Source organism: Arvicanthis niloticus, chromosome 11, assembly GCF_011762505.2.
Source record: "Arvicanthis niloticus isolate mArvNil1 chromosome 11, mArvNil1.pat.X, whole genome shotgun sequence".
Classification (NCBI taxonomy): domain Eukaryota; kingdom Metazoa; phylum Chordata; class Mammalia; order Rodentia; family Muridae; genus Arvicanthis; species Arvicanthis niloticus.
The window spans coordinates 29,579,334-29,595,900 of NC_047668.1; the positions used below are offsets into that span (position 1 = coordinate 29,579,334).

The following is a 16,567-nucleotide window of genomic DNA, read 5'->3' on the forward strand; positions in this document are numbered from 1 at the left end:
TCCAATTATTTTTTAAAGATGTGTTTGATGTTTATGTATGTATGTACATATATGTGCTTCTATGTAAAAGTGTGTTCTCTTGCTTATGAAGGAAAGAAGAAGGTATTGGTTCTCATAGAGATGAAATTGAAGATAGTTTTAAGATGCCCAATGTTGGTATTGGGACTCAAATGTGGGTCATTTGCAAGAGCAAAAAATACTCCTAACCACAAGCCATCCCTCTGTCTCCTAGTACTCAAAATTTTATATTAATTACTTATTAGAGAGAAAATTTTATTTGAGAAAATGAGCGTTCATATAAATGTATAGGATAAATGAAATAGTAATGAATTATAAGGTTTAGCTTGAAATGAAAAGCACAAATGATGAGAAGCCATGGTTTTAATCACAGTAGCTTGGATTTTTGGTGGCATAAACGTACTAAGAATTGACTATTGAAGAGAAAAAATGTGTTATGAATGTCACTAGACATTTATAACTTCATCACTGTGTACAGTGCCAATAGTGGGTTTAACTCCTTTTTCCCAGCTCTCAAGGAACTAAACAACTAGAACCAGAGGAAGCAACATGAGCAAACACTCTAACTCAACTGTTTCCAGGTTATTGAATATGCAATACAAATCATATTGCCTGAGGACTAAGCAGAGAACCAAATAGAAACACTTCATAAGGATGGAATGACTGAAAGTGACTGTTAGCTAATTACTGACATCAATATGTAAAAACATTATAGCAAATTTAAAACAAGATCACTTGGAAATTTTCCTTGATTTATTAACTTGGCAATATAAAAACAATACAGACACAAATTTATAGTCTTTCAGGAGTATAAATATCAAATATTTAAATTTTACATCCCCCCTTCATAAGAAAAGTCTTGGAGAGACCAGGTATACCAGAGGCATCACTAACCATAATGCAATCAATTTACAGCCAGTTGACAGCTCACATCAAATAAAATTGGGAGAAACCCAAATTCCACTAAAACCAGGAACAAGACCAAGTGTCCACTCTTACCATATCTATTCAATATACTACTTGGAGTTCCAGCTAAGTAACAAGACAACTAGAGCAGATAAAGTATATACAAATTAAAAATGAGGAACCGAAAGTATTGTTATTTGTAGATGATATGATATTATACATAAGTGACTCCCAAAACTCCACCAGAGAACTTCTACAGCTGATAAACATCTTCAGCAAAGTGGCTTATAAAAGATTAACTTTTTAAAAAATCAGTAGTACTCCTATATACAAACCACAAAGAAGCTAAGACAGAAATTATGGAATCAACACTCTTCTCAATAGCCATAAGTAATATAAACTATCTTGGTGTAATTTTAATCAATCAAGATAAATACCTGTGTCATAAAAACATCCTATTTTTGAAAAAATGAATAAGATATCAGAGGATAAAAAAAAAAATCTTCCATGCTCGTGGATTGGCAGAATTCACATAATAAAAATGGCCAGTTTACCAAAAGCAATCTACATATTCAACATAATCCCTATCAAAATTTTTTACAGACCTTGATAGAACAATACTCAACCTCATATGGAAGAAAAAAAAACAGGATAGCTAAAACAATAAAAGCACTTCTGGAGGTATCACTATTCCTGATTTCAAGCTATACTACAGAGCAATAGTAATAAAACCAGCATTGTATTGGCATAAAAGCCATTGATCGATAGAATAGAATCAAAGATCCAGGAATAAACACACACAACTATGGACACTTTTGGAGAAAGAAGCCAAAACCATACAATGGAAAATAAAAAATCATCTTCAACAAATGGTGCTGGTCTAACTTGATGTGTACATGTAGAAGAATGCATATAGATCCACATCTATTACCTTGCACAAAATTTAAGTCCATAAAGCCAGATACAATGAACCGGATAGAAGAGATGTGGGGAATAGCCTTTAACACATTGGCACAGGTAACAACCTCCTGAACAGAACAGCAATAGTGTGAGCACTAAGATCAGCAACTAATAAATGAGACCTCATGAAACTGAAAGTCTCTTGCAAGGAAAACGACACTTTCAATAAGACAAATGGCAGTCTATCAAACTAGAAAAGATTTTCACCAACTCTAAACATGACAGGGGGTTAATTTCCAAAATATATGAAGAACTCAAGAAACTAAACATTGACATACCAAATAATACAATTAAAAATGGGGGATAAATGTAAATAGGTAATTCTCAACAGATGAGTCTCAAATGGCTGAGAAACACATGAAGACATATTCAACATCTTTAGCCATTAGGGAAATGTAAATCAAAACATCTCTGAGATTCCACTTTACAGCTGTCAGAATGGCTAGGAAAAAAAAAAAAAAAAACCACTATTGACAGCTTATGCTGGCAAGGATTTGTAGCAAGGAGGAACTCTCCTCCATTGCTGGTGGAAGTGCAAACTTGTATAGCCACTTTGGCAATCAATATGGCAATTTCTCAGAAAATTAGGAATTGATCTACCTCAAGACCCAGCTATACCACTCCTGAGCATATACTTAAAACATGTTCCATCCCACTACAAAGACACTTGCTAAACTATGTGCTTTGCAGCTTTATTCCTAATAACCAGAAACTGGAAACAATCTATATGTCCCACAACTGAAGAATGGATAAAGAAAATGTGACACATTTACACAATGGAGTATTACTCAACATTTAAAATAATAAAATCATGAAATTTGCAGGCAAATGGATGAAACTAGAAAAAAAAAAATCATTCCCAGTGAGGTAACCCTGACCCAGAAAGACAAACATTGTGTACACTCACTTATCAGTGGATACTAACTACAATGTAAAGTATGATTATGCTACAATCTACAGATGCCAAGAGGGTAAGTAACAGGGAGGGCTCAAAGGGGCAAGGTGGTGCATGGATCTCCCTGGGAGGGGTAAATAGAATAGATATCACATAGATATTATGGGTGGATGGGGTTAGGTTGGAACAGAAAAATCAGGGAGCAGTAAATGGAGGTAAAGAACGACGAGAGAGACAGCTGAAATTGGGAGGCCATTGCAAAGCAAGACAGAAATTCAGTGCAACAAAAACTCCCAGGATTTTATTGTGACCATAACTATTGCTCCTAATCATGGAGGATACAGGGCCTGAACAAGCCATCACCAAGAATCAGGCAAGACTTTTGTGGGAAACCAACCCACCCACAAAACCTTCCACCTAAAATCTGTCCTGCCAGTATGAGATGCTGGTGTAAAGGTGGCAGAGAAACTGAGTGGCTAATTAATGACTGGTCTAGCTTGAGACCCATGCCACAAGAGGGAGCCAATTCCTGACACTGCCTGGTGAACCAGAACACAGGGACTGATTGCCAAAGACCTAAAATAGAACCAAATATGCCTGGAAAGAAAAAAAAAGTAAAAAACATATTCCTAATGATATTCTGCTACATTTATATACTGGAAGGTGGCATAACCACCATCGGAGAGGCTTTGCCCAGCAACTGATGGAAACAGATGCAGAAAGCAACAGTCACCTACAAGGCGAGATTCAGTGAATCCGGTGAAAGAAGGGAAGAAAGGATTGTAGAAGCCAGAAGGGTAAAGGATACCACAAGGGAAAACAAAACAAAACAACACAGCATCAGCCTGTCTGGACTCAACAGGGCCTTTTGCATCCTCGATATGGGGAGAGGTGCCCATTCTTATTACAACTTGATTTTCTGTGTTTGTTTGATATCCCCAGAATGCTTACTCTTTTCTGGGGAAATGGAGAAGTGATTGGGAGGGGACTGGAAGGAGAGAGGTGGAGAGGGTGTATTTAAGATGTAATATATGAGAAAATAAATTGTTTAAAATTTTAAAATTGACAAAAATAAAATAAATATTGTTTTCAAACTTAAGGCACATATTTTGAAATTCAGAAATCAGAATGGTTATAAGGGACAGATAATTTTCTAATTTTTCCTATTTGGCTTTTATCACAGCAATAATTTCCATATACTGGAAATTTTAAAATAAATGATGAATTTTATTATCAAGATTGATATCTCTATGTCTGCTTTTTAATCTGTCTAAATCATTATGCTTTTCTTAAAAGTAGTTTGACCTCACACTCTTCTTTGTCTGCTTGCAATGCAATTGAAGAAAGCTTACCACAAGAGACCTTCCAAGTATCTTTTTAGTTTTTCCAATCTACCATTCAGTGTTTTCTCAGCTGCAGAGGTATTGCTCAGAGGACATAACACATACTCTGTCAACTTTTTCTATATTTTTAAATCACTAATCCACACTATTAGACCATATATACATATATGTGACCACAAAATATTGCCATACTCCAATGTTAGAAAAACCAAATAAAAGTGGATTTTACACTAAAAGAATGAAAGTATTACTAGCTCAGCTATAATAACAGTTAATATCCAATATTTAATCAACCCAAGAAAGTCATGATTTATTTAAAAAACTATATCCACTATTAAGAAACCTATAATAAATTATGTTTCAACTACTAGTATGTTATAAAGAGAAGGTATACTTAATTTCAAGAAAATATAAGCACATCTAACTCTATGATTAGTCCTAAATTTAAAGAAAATATGTATGTTCATCCCTGTGACTTACATTTAAAAATGAAAAATAATAAGGCTACCCTTAATAAAAGAGTGTTGTAGATTAACCCACTCTGTTATCAAGAGATATGGCAACTACACTATGAAGTCAGTGTGACAACAAAAGTGATATATGGAACTTTATCTGAAAACCATCCCCAATAAAACAAATTGTATTTATTAAGGGATTACTGAATATTTTGTAATGTAAAAAATAAGTTTTACTGGAATATTTTTTTTACAATGGATTGAAATTAGACTTGAATTAAACAAGGTCAGCCTTTTAAAAAAAACAATAAGATATATACGACAATATTTATGCTGCCATATATTTAAAGTATTTTTAAAGCATTTTAAACATCAAGGTATAATAATTATAAATGCATGATAGAACTAGATAATAGAAAATCACAAACATGAAGAAAAAGCACAGTTTAAAAATCAAGGAACATTTTCTAGAGCCTCAATATTTATCAGCCATTTTTCTTTTTCATTTTTATTCTTTTGCTCTCACTACATTTAACTGCATTCTGTAAGAGCTGAAAAAAATGTTGAAATTGCTATGAGAAAAAAGATATGCAGTTGCCCCAGATATCATTGGGCAAAAATAACGTAAATAAAATTAACTTAAAAACTCATGTTTATAATGTCATTTGGGATCAACTTTTCAGAAAACTCTGAGTAACTTTGGGAAGTAAAAAATAATCAGAGTCATGTGGATGTTTTGCAGAAAATATGTAGTATTCATTCCTTCATTTCTCTAAGCCCTGATGGGAAATCATCCTAATTGCTCATGATGCTTACATGCCATTTCCAGTGAAAAATGTTTTCATACTGATTCATGGGATCTGAGAAGGAATTACATGAAAACATAGGGCAGTATGTAATAAAATATCATATCATGAAGAAAAAAATCTATCTACCTATCTATCTATCCATCCATCCATCCTCTATACAATCCCTTCTATCATGATCATTAACTTCTGAAAATTCTAGTTGATATTTAATAATATAAAATTTTTCTAACATTTTTAAATTTAGTAAAAGAATGAAGTCTATGCAGTTTATGCATTACTTTTGAGTTAGGTAAATACTAAGATTCTAAAAAAATATGCTAAGTTCCAATTACCATCTCTGAAGGGTGGTGATGTAGCTCAGTATTAGGGAATTTGTTTATCATATGGTATTGAATTTGATACTGAGAAATGCAGGGACAAAACCAAAAGCTTTTTGTAATTGCTGTTACTTTGCATTCACTTGTTGGGGTGCTGACTTCTATCTCCAGTGGGTCATGGGTCATTTGAATCCATGTCACCAACTTGTACTTTTGATCAGCATATGACCTTTACTCCACACTTGCTTCTCTGGAATCAGTTTTCATTTTAGGATTGTTCACAGGAAAGTATATTCCATCCTACACTTGCCTCATTTTTTTGAATATCTTTTGTATTAAGAATAATTATCCAATAATTTTATTGGTCATAATAAGCTATAAGTCTGATTTATAAGTGTTTTAGTTTCACAACAAACCTTATTGATCTCGTTGGTTACTTCTAAGCATGAATATTTCATTATTTTCATGCCTAAATGAATTATTTCAAACTATTCCCCAATTGAATTCAATTTTATTTGTATCTTACTTTCATCCAATTTGTCAAGATACTTTATTTTGAATTCAATTCTAAAATAAAAATAATCCAACCCACCAAAGTATATTTTATCAATACAAATAACTTTATATTCATTCAAGTGACTGATAAGAAAATTTGTTTATAACAATGGGGATGATATCTTTGTCAGTATTAATTCAGAAATATTGCTTTATAGCAAGATGAAAATTATTGCACAGATAAAAAAATTGATTTTTTTCAGAAATATTATTGGTATCACATTAGGATAAGTTAAATTAAATTAAATGTGTTTTACTAGTTCAATCATTTAAAGGAAATAAATCAATCACATGTTGGTGGCTTGGGGAACTTTTACAGTTTCAGTACATGTGGAAATGGACAGTGCACTGGTAATACTCCTAACTCCTTCTGTGTCAAACGAATAGCGAACCAAAGCAAGCTGACAAAGTAAGTTATCGTTATAGTAGGGTTTGTCATCCAACGTCCTTACACTTGCTCAGATCTGACACTAACTGTGCAGTGAACATCTTTCCTTTCTTCCCTTTGCAATGTCCATTAGAACTGGAATTCTCCTTCATTTGTTCACTTCCTAGTTCACACCAAAGGTAGAGACCATGAATGTGAAACGTCTGCTTGCAGGCTGGTCAGGGAGCTCAATAGTAGGAGATATGGATGAGTCTCTGGGTTTCACACTAAATACTGAAAAATTAGGTAAGTATAAAATAAAACTTTTGGACTAATGCATACGCATTATCCATAACTTCTGTAATGTATTTCTATTTCATTTACCCAACTGTGCTTAGTATATGCATATTCTTAAAAATTCTATGCCATAATAAAAACTTTACAAATTATGAATCTTAATTATTTCATAACTCATATTCACTTAGATTTACACAGAAACAAACAATTCGGGATCATATTAAGTAACTATTTTTAAAATTCTACTAAAATTAACTAACCTATAATTCTGGCACCTGTACGGCTGAGACGAGATTGCTGAAAGAACAATGCCAAGCTGAATTACCTAATGACATCTAGACCAGCCTTGGTTACAAATAAAAGAATAAATCTAATAAACTCAATGAAGTCACATTAGGAAGACAATAATTATTTCAAGGATCATTTATTTAACTTTTTTTTTTTTTTTTTACAAAATACAAGGACTTGTTCTGCATGAATATAGAGCATATGAAAAATAATGTATTTTGCTGAGTCTAATTGTCAGACATTCAGTTTCTTATCTATTCTCTTGAAGAATAAGCTCTGTTTGGCACTTGGTTTTATATCATAAACAATGAGGAAGAAATAATTTTCCCTGTTAATTGAATCAGACCCATAAGCATTAACAATTTAAAAAATATAAAATCAGACATCTGCCACACAAGACTTGTTCTGCAAGGTAACTGATTTGCCTAATGTTTTTCAAGCTATAAGAAAAAAAGGCTGTAGGGGGGCTAGGTGTATTCTATAACGTATCTGCAGCAGTTGATAGTCAATGCAACAGAAGATTTGTTTTGTCTGTGGTACAAGGATATGTCCTATCAGACTCTACTGCATTTTCTCTACTTGAACACAAGTAAGCACATACTGATCGTCTCTGACTGACAACAATGTATAAAAATACAAGAAGCTGGCTGTGTTTGTCAATGAGAAAGCCTATTTTCATCAGCTAATATGAATGCATTTGCTAAAATTAGTGAAGACAGGAAAATGACTTAGGGGTAATATATACAGAGTTTCAGTACATTTTATATCCACTTGGTGATTTCAGGCACTGTGGCTGTTCAAGATAAACTATTTCATGGGTTAACTTGATAGCAGTTTAATTTTCAGTGCAAGCAAAAGCAAATACCTGCCCAGTGTCACACACATGACCTGGTACAACTGGAATGTTCAAAGCATTTTTATTTTTAACATCTTCACTCTTGTAGACATCTTGAGTAAAAACGTCTTATCGAGTTTGCTCTTGGTAGCAATTTAATTTTCAGTGCAAGCCAAAGCAAACATTCATCTCCCTCTCTGTCATATATAGGAACATGTATATTTGGAATACGTTCACTTTCTCCAATTTCACTGTGGAAGCATCTTCAATAAGAGGCACTTAGTGTAAACCTTCTATCAATCATGAGAAACAGACTTGAGATGCCTGCATTTAATTATATTAAGCAACACTGCCACAGTCATCTGCCATGTAAACGATGTTTGGGTAAGGTTTGCCATCACAATGGTGCTTTCCTGAGAATGGAGCTGGTCTCTGTATGTATCATAAGTGTGCGTGCTCAGAGCTGTGGTCACTATCGCGGCTGTCGTCATTTGCTAGTGAGTCCCCTGTCTGCTGGAGGGTGGCTGCACCGATTCCTGACAACTCTGATGGAAGAAGTGTTCCCTTTTTCACATTCACCAGTTCCTTTTCTCGGGCAGCAGCTCCTTGCTGTCCCCCTTTGACCCGCTTCCACTTCATTCTCCTGTTCTGGAACCACACTTTCACCTTTTAAAAAAAAAAGAGGGGCCGGGGATAAGTAAGTCAGCAAAGGCAATAGAACCTAGTTCCTCAAGTGCCCGCGCACAGATATCATGATGCAGTGATTATAAAAACCGTACAGGATTTCATTGAGTCAGACTGCATGTGCTTAGTAATGGAAAATGCATAGTACATACAAAGAATTATCATAAATTCTAACACAGGACACAAAGTTACTAATAGGAGAAGCTTGCTTGAAAGCATTAAAGTGTCTCTATCAAATAAAATATTATATTTACCTCTGTCAAAGTTTACACATTTTCTGAAATTCATCTTTGATTTGACTGTAGAATATTTGCAGGTTTAATCTATTGATAAATCCACCTCTGAAAGTGCACTATTTATTGCTAATGTCCCCCTAGCTTGGAACGGCATGTATTCAGGTCAATAGAAAAGAAACATAATTCACCTCAGTAAAGGCCCAGATGCTTCTTGATTTATATGGAATGATGTCCCAATAAAACTGTCGTGAAGAACAGTCTCAAACATACGGCTGCTAAATTGGGGACAGTCTGCAGGACCTAGAGCAGTTAGCTTTCTGATATTCTACAGGAAGTCTATCTTTATTGGCCTTCTTTCTGCTCTTGCCTTTATTAAAGCTTACTTCAGAAATATCATTTAACAATTGCCAAAGAATACAGCCACAGTAAAAATTCCTCAGTATTTACCTTTCAACCCCCCTGGGTAAATACCCAGAAACTTCCTCAAAGGACTCAAGAGAATGTGATAATCTACCTCAGTACAAAAGGAAAGAAAGTTTCTCTAAGTTATCTTTCTTATTGATTAGGTCATGAATTCATATTGACTAACATATTTCCCAAGATCTAGATTTGTCAACATTTTTTTCTAATAATAGGACTATGTACTATGTCATTATTTAGCATTTTTAAAAACTCTCTGCTAAAGTAAGTGTCACCATGTTTAGGATCACTTTGCTTCTTTTGTTGGGTATTTTTCCTTCTTGGTTTGTATTAAATTCCTTGCAATTAATTTTTGGATTTTATGGATTTTTTTGCAAGCTACTCAGGCCACTTTCTAATATAGTCTACCCCTTCTTACGACCACCATTTCCCTGTGTTATAATTCATGCTAAGGGTTAAGCCTTCAACAAACTCCTATACTTCTGACAATTTTTTTATATCTGATAGAAAAATACATGACTCTTCTATATCAAAATCATTTGAACATTTATCACATTCTCAATTTATACTAACACACAAAGCTGCAGAGAAATGGGGAGAATAGTGTTCACCTTCCAAAGTTCTTTGGATATTACAATGTTTAACTGAAGCTAGTGAAATGTTTTCAAATATTTACACAGTGAATTATTAGATATTTCATAGCTCCAGCCTTTCATTTATGTCACTTTAAGTACTAAATGGAATCGTGTATTATATTTTACCCATGTACATATTAATCCATTTAACAATACAGAATCAAAAAAGTATAGCAAAAAAAGTTTTGTTCTGATATTTATCGCTAAGATCATCACATATTATTAGTCTAACCAAAAGGTAAGTAATTGCCTTTTATTCAGTAACTGTAGGAAGACAGACAGCTTGACTCTAGGTACGATTTGTACCCTATTTATAAAATATTTTTCTGTTTTTAATATTATTTTAATTTTAGAGTAAGGATGTTAAAGGTTAAATGACTTTAGTAAAAGTCATATTACATGAAAGGAAAGAGCAATGTGTGATGTAACCTTGGGACTCACATAGTTCCCTGTGGTGCCTTTTATTCTCTCTTCTTTGGTACCTGCTGTATTTCAAACTCTTATTTAAGATATAAAACAGCAATATATGTGAAATATGTAAACTCCATTAATATAATTACCATCATTCACCTACTTGATTTAATCAGGTTTGCAAATACCAGACTATTTTCCTGTAGTATAATTCCTGTAGGTAATTATAGTACTACTTTAGATAATTACCTTTACAAGCCTGACATAGTGCAACAGGGATCTGCACTCAACTTTTCTTCCTCTTTTGTGTGCCTCTCTCTCTCTCTCTCTCTCTCTCTCTCTCTCTCTCTCTCTCTCTCTTTCCTCTCTTATTTCTCTTTCTCCTCTCTTTCTCTCTTTCTCTTTCCTCTCTTATTTCTCTCTCTCTCTCTCTCTCTCTCTCTCTCTCTCTCTCTCTCTCTGTGTGTGTGTGTGTGTGAGTGAGAGAGAGAGAGAGGGGAGGAGGGACAAGGTAGAGAATTACATTTTTCTGTTTCAATTTACATATATCTAAGAATATGACAGTGAGTACCCCATGATTATTTAGGGATAAGATCTTTTAAATATGCACATTTATTTTTCAAGGAGAAAATGTATAAATGATCCTGTATTGATGATATGGTATAAAATAAATGTTAAGAATAGGACATTGTTTCCTATGTGTTATGTTGCCATTTTATTTTTATTGAGAAGACTGATAAAAAGCAATAAACACCACACACAAACACACACACACAACGAGAGAGAGAGAAATGTTTGTATTTGAGTTACTATGTATTGACCAAGGCAACTATTAATGACTTGTTATAACTACAGACAGATTCATTTATCAGCCCTCATCAGAAAGTGTCTGTGTGTAGTAGAAAGTGATTAACAACCAGACACTCAACATATGGTAAAGAAAGTAATGGATTAAAGAATGTACAGCTCTAAATGGAATATTTATCATGCACTCACTCCTCCCAAGGCTCATGGTTCATTGGCAAATAATGGAAAGAAGGCATTTAAGAGCCATCAGTTATAGGCAGCTACAAGGAAACAGTGTCCTTTAACATAGCAGCACAATTACACACATTAGCTCACAATGATTTTGACAGCATGTGTGAGACTTGTGCAAGCCCAAGACCAACTAATACCAACATGTAAAGTGGAATTGAGCTTAAAATCCTACCCACAGCATGGAGCTACTGTTAATTGAGAAGTCTGGGAGAGGGAGACAATTTTCTCTAAGGGTGTAGCTCCTGATAAGCTAAATAGTCCCCAGTAGAAGCCCACATACATGGGAATATTTAGTCTTGACAGTTTTATTGTTATTTGTGTTTAAAACGACACAAAGTTGGGTAAATAGAGCCTAAAAAGTAGATCTGGAAAAAAGAAGCACTGGGCATAGCTCAAACACATTCTTTAAAATTATTAAATAAAACTATTTTTTTTCTAATTTGTAGATGATATTTGTGAATCATGGATTCATCACTGACTATAGTTGAAGCTTTTGCTATGTATGAGAATGTGTTAAATTCATACTTAAAGATGGCTCTTAACTGTTGGCTGTTGTATCTGTTGCTGTTGATAAGTCCTAATGAGAGTTTCATTTTCTCAGTAGGGAGGGGAAAGGGCACGGAGCTCTAGCTGCATTCATTTGCAGAGCACACATGGCTGTGTTGCCGTGCCAGCCACAAAATTAGTTGAAGAAAGGAATCATTTTTCTTCTCTGAAATCTACATTTTTGCTATTTTGGGTAATCTTGTTCCTCCTTTCAGTTTCTGTTCTACTCACCAACAGTGGAACCCTAGCTTCTATGAAATTGTTCTTTTAACAATTATATACACAAATGAAATCTGAAATTGAATAATTTAATCATAATATCTGAAGTTTATGAACTTAATCACCGGCTATGCAGGTAGTCCTACGTGATCTCTCATACATAATTAGTCTGTGAAAACAACTCAACAAATAGCTAAACACAGTCATATGGTTTTATAGAATCTGCAGAGGGACAATATCAAATAAAATGCAATGTAAAGGACTAAAATTGTTTCTATTGCACAAAAGATAATTATTGTATTAATCAAGTGTGTATGGGTATTTTGAAAATGCACAGAATTAGGCTATTTAGTGATTTATGAGTAACAAAGAAAATCTAATTTTCTCTTACTTCCACTCATGGAACCTAAGCCAAGTAATCCATTTCCCCCTTATCTCAGCAGAGATGCCATGAATTCAGTGTGTTGGCTAAAACAATTCCAGCCCATTTACAAGGCTGTAACATTGAAATTTTCTTTAGCTCTGTGAAGTAGAAGTATCTCCACTCTTATGTTTGATAGTGTGCACTCTATAAAATGTCTCATTTCCAGGACATTAGTTCATTTCTACAGTTGCTGTCTCCCTTCTTTCTACTATAAAGATACTAAAAGTCTGGTGGGAAATGTATCTACCTATATCTAGATGGAGACAGAAAACAAGAATAAGTTTGTACAGATCAAAATAATTTTGGTATGGGAAATCTCTATGTTGGACCTGGAAAATGTCCCAAATAGCCCTGGCACTGTTGATCTTGAAGAAGACATGAAGTTATGTTGGGAACTTCCAGCTGTAATTTAGAACCAGTAGGATTACTAGACATATTTCTAACCTAGAAAGCAACATTACAAAATAGAACTACAACTTTGTGCTAAGGTCATCATTCTTCTATAATGTAAAATAATTGTATTTAATAGCTACTTGTCAAATAGAATCATATTGGAAATCAGGTCTCTTTCTTGCTGAAAAGAATTGAAACATAATTGTAAAATTTATACTTTTTGGAACTATATATTCCCATGACAGTTAATTATGGAAGACCTGTGTGTGTGTGTGTGTGTATGTGTGTGTGTGTGTGTGTGTGTATGTGTAGATATGAAACTCATTTAGGAAATTTAAGACTGTTTCTCGGGTAGGAACTATGTAATTAACTTGCTGAGAGATGTTTTAGCATTTAATATGTCTCACAGTTTTCTAAGTGAATACCTAACACTGTTGAAAATCTTTATTCAAAACAATTATATGTCTTGCTATAACAGGTAGATCATATATTAATCAATGACATAACTATAGCAAAAGTATCTTTACATACTCTATGTACTTTACAAGTGTATATTTTATAGGCAATCACAGAAAAAAATAATATTAAAGCACAGTAAAGGTTCACCTGATTGAAGAGTAGGATTTTAAAAATTAATAATTATTTATCCAAACAATTCTGCTATGAGTCTGACTGATTAAGCTTTCTCTCTCCCTTTTATAGTGAATTATTTATCTGTATTTGCGTACTGAAAGCTTCTACAAAATCAAGAAAATATTTATGTTTGACAAATGTAATGAAAATTAGGATAACTATTAAACAGCATATGATTAAATATAATGTTTTAACATACACATTTTAGCTACTTTTCTAAATTTTAGTTTATTTTAAAATATATAAAACTAGTTCATGTAAAAGGAATGGAAAAAACACAGAGGTATAATTAAAACAAAGGTTCATAAAAATTTATAGGGTCAAGATGTGGATGGCATAGTGAATTTATTTTGCTGAAAGCACAGAACCATTGAAGTGAGGATATTTATACTGTGGCCTGAACTGTGGCTCTCCCCCAATTCATTCAGAGAAATCCTCAATATGCTCAATATGATGACATTAGAAGTGGAGTCTTTGAAATATTAACCCACAAAGGTAATTACTTTTTTTACTTACTTCTCATATGAATTACTTCCTGTTACTCAGATTAACATTACAGTGGTAACTTCAGAGAGCTAGCTAGCCCTTCACCCATATAGAGTCAGAGTGAGAAGAAACCCCACCCCCACCCCGACAGCCTGCATTGCTTTGATCCTGGACTTCTAAGTTTTAAAATGGTAAGAAATAGATTTAAGTGGTTTGAGTAATCTGGTCTGTTGTACTTTGTTGTTGATGCACAAATAAATCGAGAAACATTTTATCCTATTTTAAGGTGCATGATTTTTAGTGATATCTTCTGAGTCTATGGCTATGACATTAAAAAGCTCAAGCTCCATAATTAAAAATCAAAGACATTTTGCTGGGAATGACTCCCCAACATTTTAGAGACATTTGCCTTTAGGTCCTCAAGAATAGAAAAGGTGATGATTGAATCATTGTGTGTCTATTGTTTGGATGAATTCAGCACAATAAATTCATCACATGAAGCAAAAGTAAATTTCTAAAATTTAGTAATTTGAGACAGTAGATATGCATAAATGTATAGGAATAAATTTACATTTGCTACAAGTTCAAATGCTCTCCTTCAAGTCCATGGTTAAATTCAACAGCCTTTTCCACTATTAACATGTGCTCACCTTTCCTGTCCTGTGAGCTGCAGCACTGACTCTCTAGTTTTTTTTTTTTTTTTTTTTTTTTTTTTTTTTTTTTTTTTTTTTTTTTTTTTTTTTTTTACAGGATTTTCTTTCTAGCATCCATTCTAGCATCCAGCTCAACAAATATTTGTTTTACCAACGTGTTGGTCTAGCATGCCATGAGTAGGAAGCCCCCCTACACCCACCCCATGTAGCTGTCTTGTTCAGTGCCTGCTGAAAATGCTTTTGTTTCCACCATGGTGAGTAAGAAGAAGGAGAAACATGCTTCCTTCAATTTGTGTCCCAAATAGATTTTACTAATGTAAGAAAACAAACTTCTAAGTTCCCAGTCCTAAACAATCATTTACTTTTGTTTTCTCATTCAAAATTTGGCATTTTCTGACAGTGTTCTCTAGATATTTAGTATTGATTAAGAATTTAAATTCTACTGAACATATTATCTTGTCATTTACTTGCAACTGCCAGAAGAGATGGGCAAAATAGGAAACAAAATACACAATATCAAGGTTTTAATTATTTGAGAATTTGAGTATTTCTCCTTTTCTCCAGGTTTTTTTGTACTATTGTCAATTTGTTGTTTGTTTGTTTACCTATTTATTTTTATTTTCCATTTTCCTTGTAAGACCATTGCTGGCATGCTCCAGAGTGACCTCTAAGGACTCTTCTTGACACTAAACTTGGTTGGATGGATGGCTTTGAACAGGAGACATTGGTAAATATGGAATAAACAGAAGCTTAAAAAACCCTAATAGAATGAAGTTTCGTCTCAGTGTTCCTGGGAGTATTTGTCCCTCTCTAAATAACCCTGGGTTAGCTGATTAGAAGACCACTGTCCAAGAAAAGCTTCAGGCAACATTTAGCACTGGATCAAAGACTGCAGTTCTGGGTTGGGTGTAGGGAATACTGGGAAAACTATTCCAAAACCCGGCTACACAAACTTAAATAAACTTAGTGTGGGCTGTTTTGTGAATGCATTAATATTATAGATAGTTTATTACACAAAAAAGACAAGCTGACAAAATTAAAGTGATATTGAAAAACAGTATGATTTTAAAATAAGGGATATATATGCAATAAATATGCATATATTGCATATAATTAATAATATATTGCATATAATTTAATATATCAAGTTAGTTAGAAAGAAAGAATAATTATTGAAAATACCTTCCACATTTCCATTAGTTTACAGAACCTCTTTTAAAATCAATTTGCCCCCCAGACAAGTATGAAACCTGTTTTCTCTGACCAGATAATAAAAGATGATTGACCAACACTATGAATAAGCAAATAGCTTTGCCTTTGCTCTTGGCGAGACCTCAGTCCTGTATCCATCACTGTGTAGACAGGAAGTCAAACCTAGTTTCCAGTTTTCCAAAACATGGGGGTCTTTCCTGGAATTCACGGTTTCTACACAAACTAATGTGTAATTTTTCCCATTCTTTAATTTTCTGCTCCCAGATAAACACATAAAAATAGATCAGCTATCTGATGATGTAGATTTTGGACCCTGCTTTTTGAAGTGCCAAATGCTACATATTCACAGAAGAAACTTTGTGTGAAATTCGGGCAAAGAAAATGAGGTACTCCAGAGCTCAGGAACTAGTCATAATATTTAATAAAATATAAACTGCCAATAAATAAAACCACATAAAAGTTTCTCTTTGTATATTTTTTTTCTAACCAGAAATAACCCACAGAAGCTGAATATAAAGATTAGCAGAAGGGA

At 33.7% G+C, this 16,567-nt stretch overlaps 1 protein-coding gene across 1 annotated transcript in view; it reads right to left on the minus strand.

The window, feature by feature from the left end:
* Positions 1-7,349: 7,349 nt before the first annotated feature.
* Positions 7,350-16,567, minus strand: part of Meox2 (mesenchyme homeobox 2) — a 55,476-nt gene continuing 46,258 nt past the window's right edge. Inside the window, exon 3 of the mRNA XM_034514242.2 lies at positions 7,350-8,711. Coding sequence (XP_034370133.1) covers positions 8,487-8,711 — 225 coding nt within the window. The 3' untranslated portion in view covers positions 7,350-8,486. The remainder of the gene's footprint in view (positions 8,712-16,567) is intronic.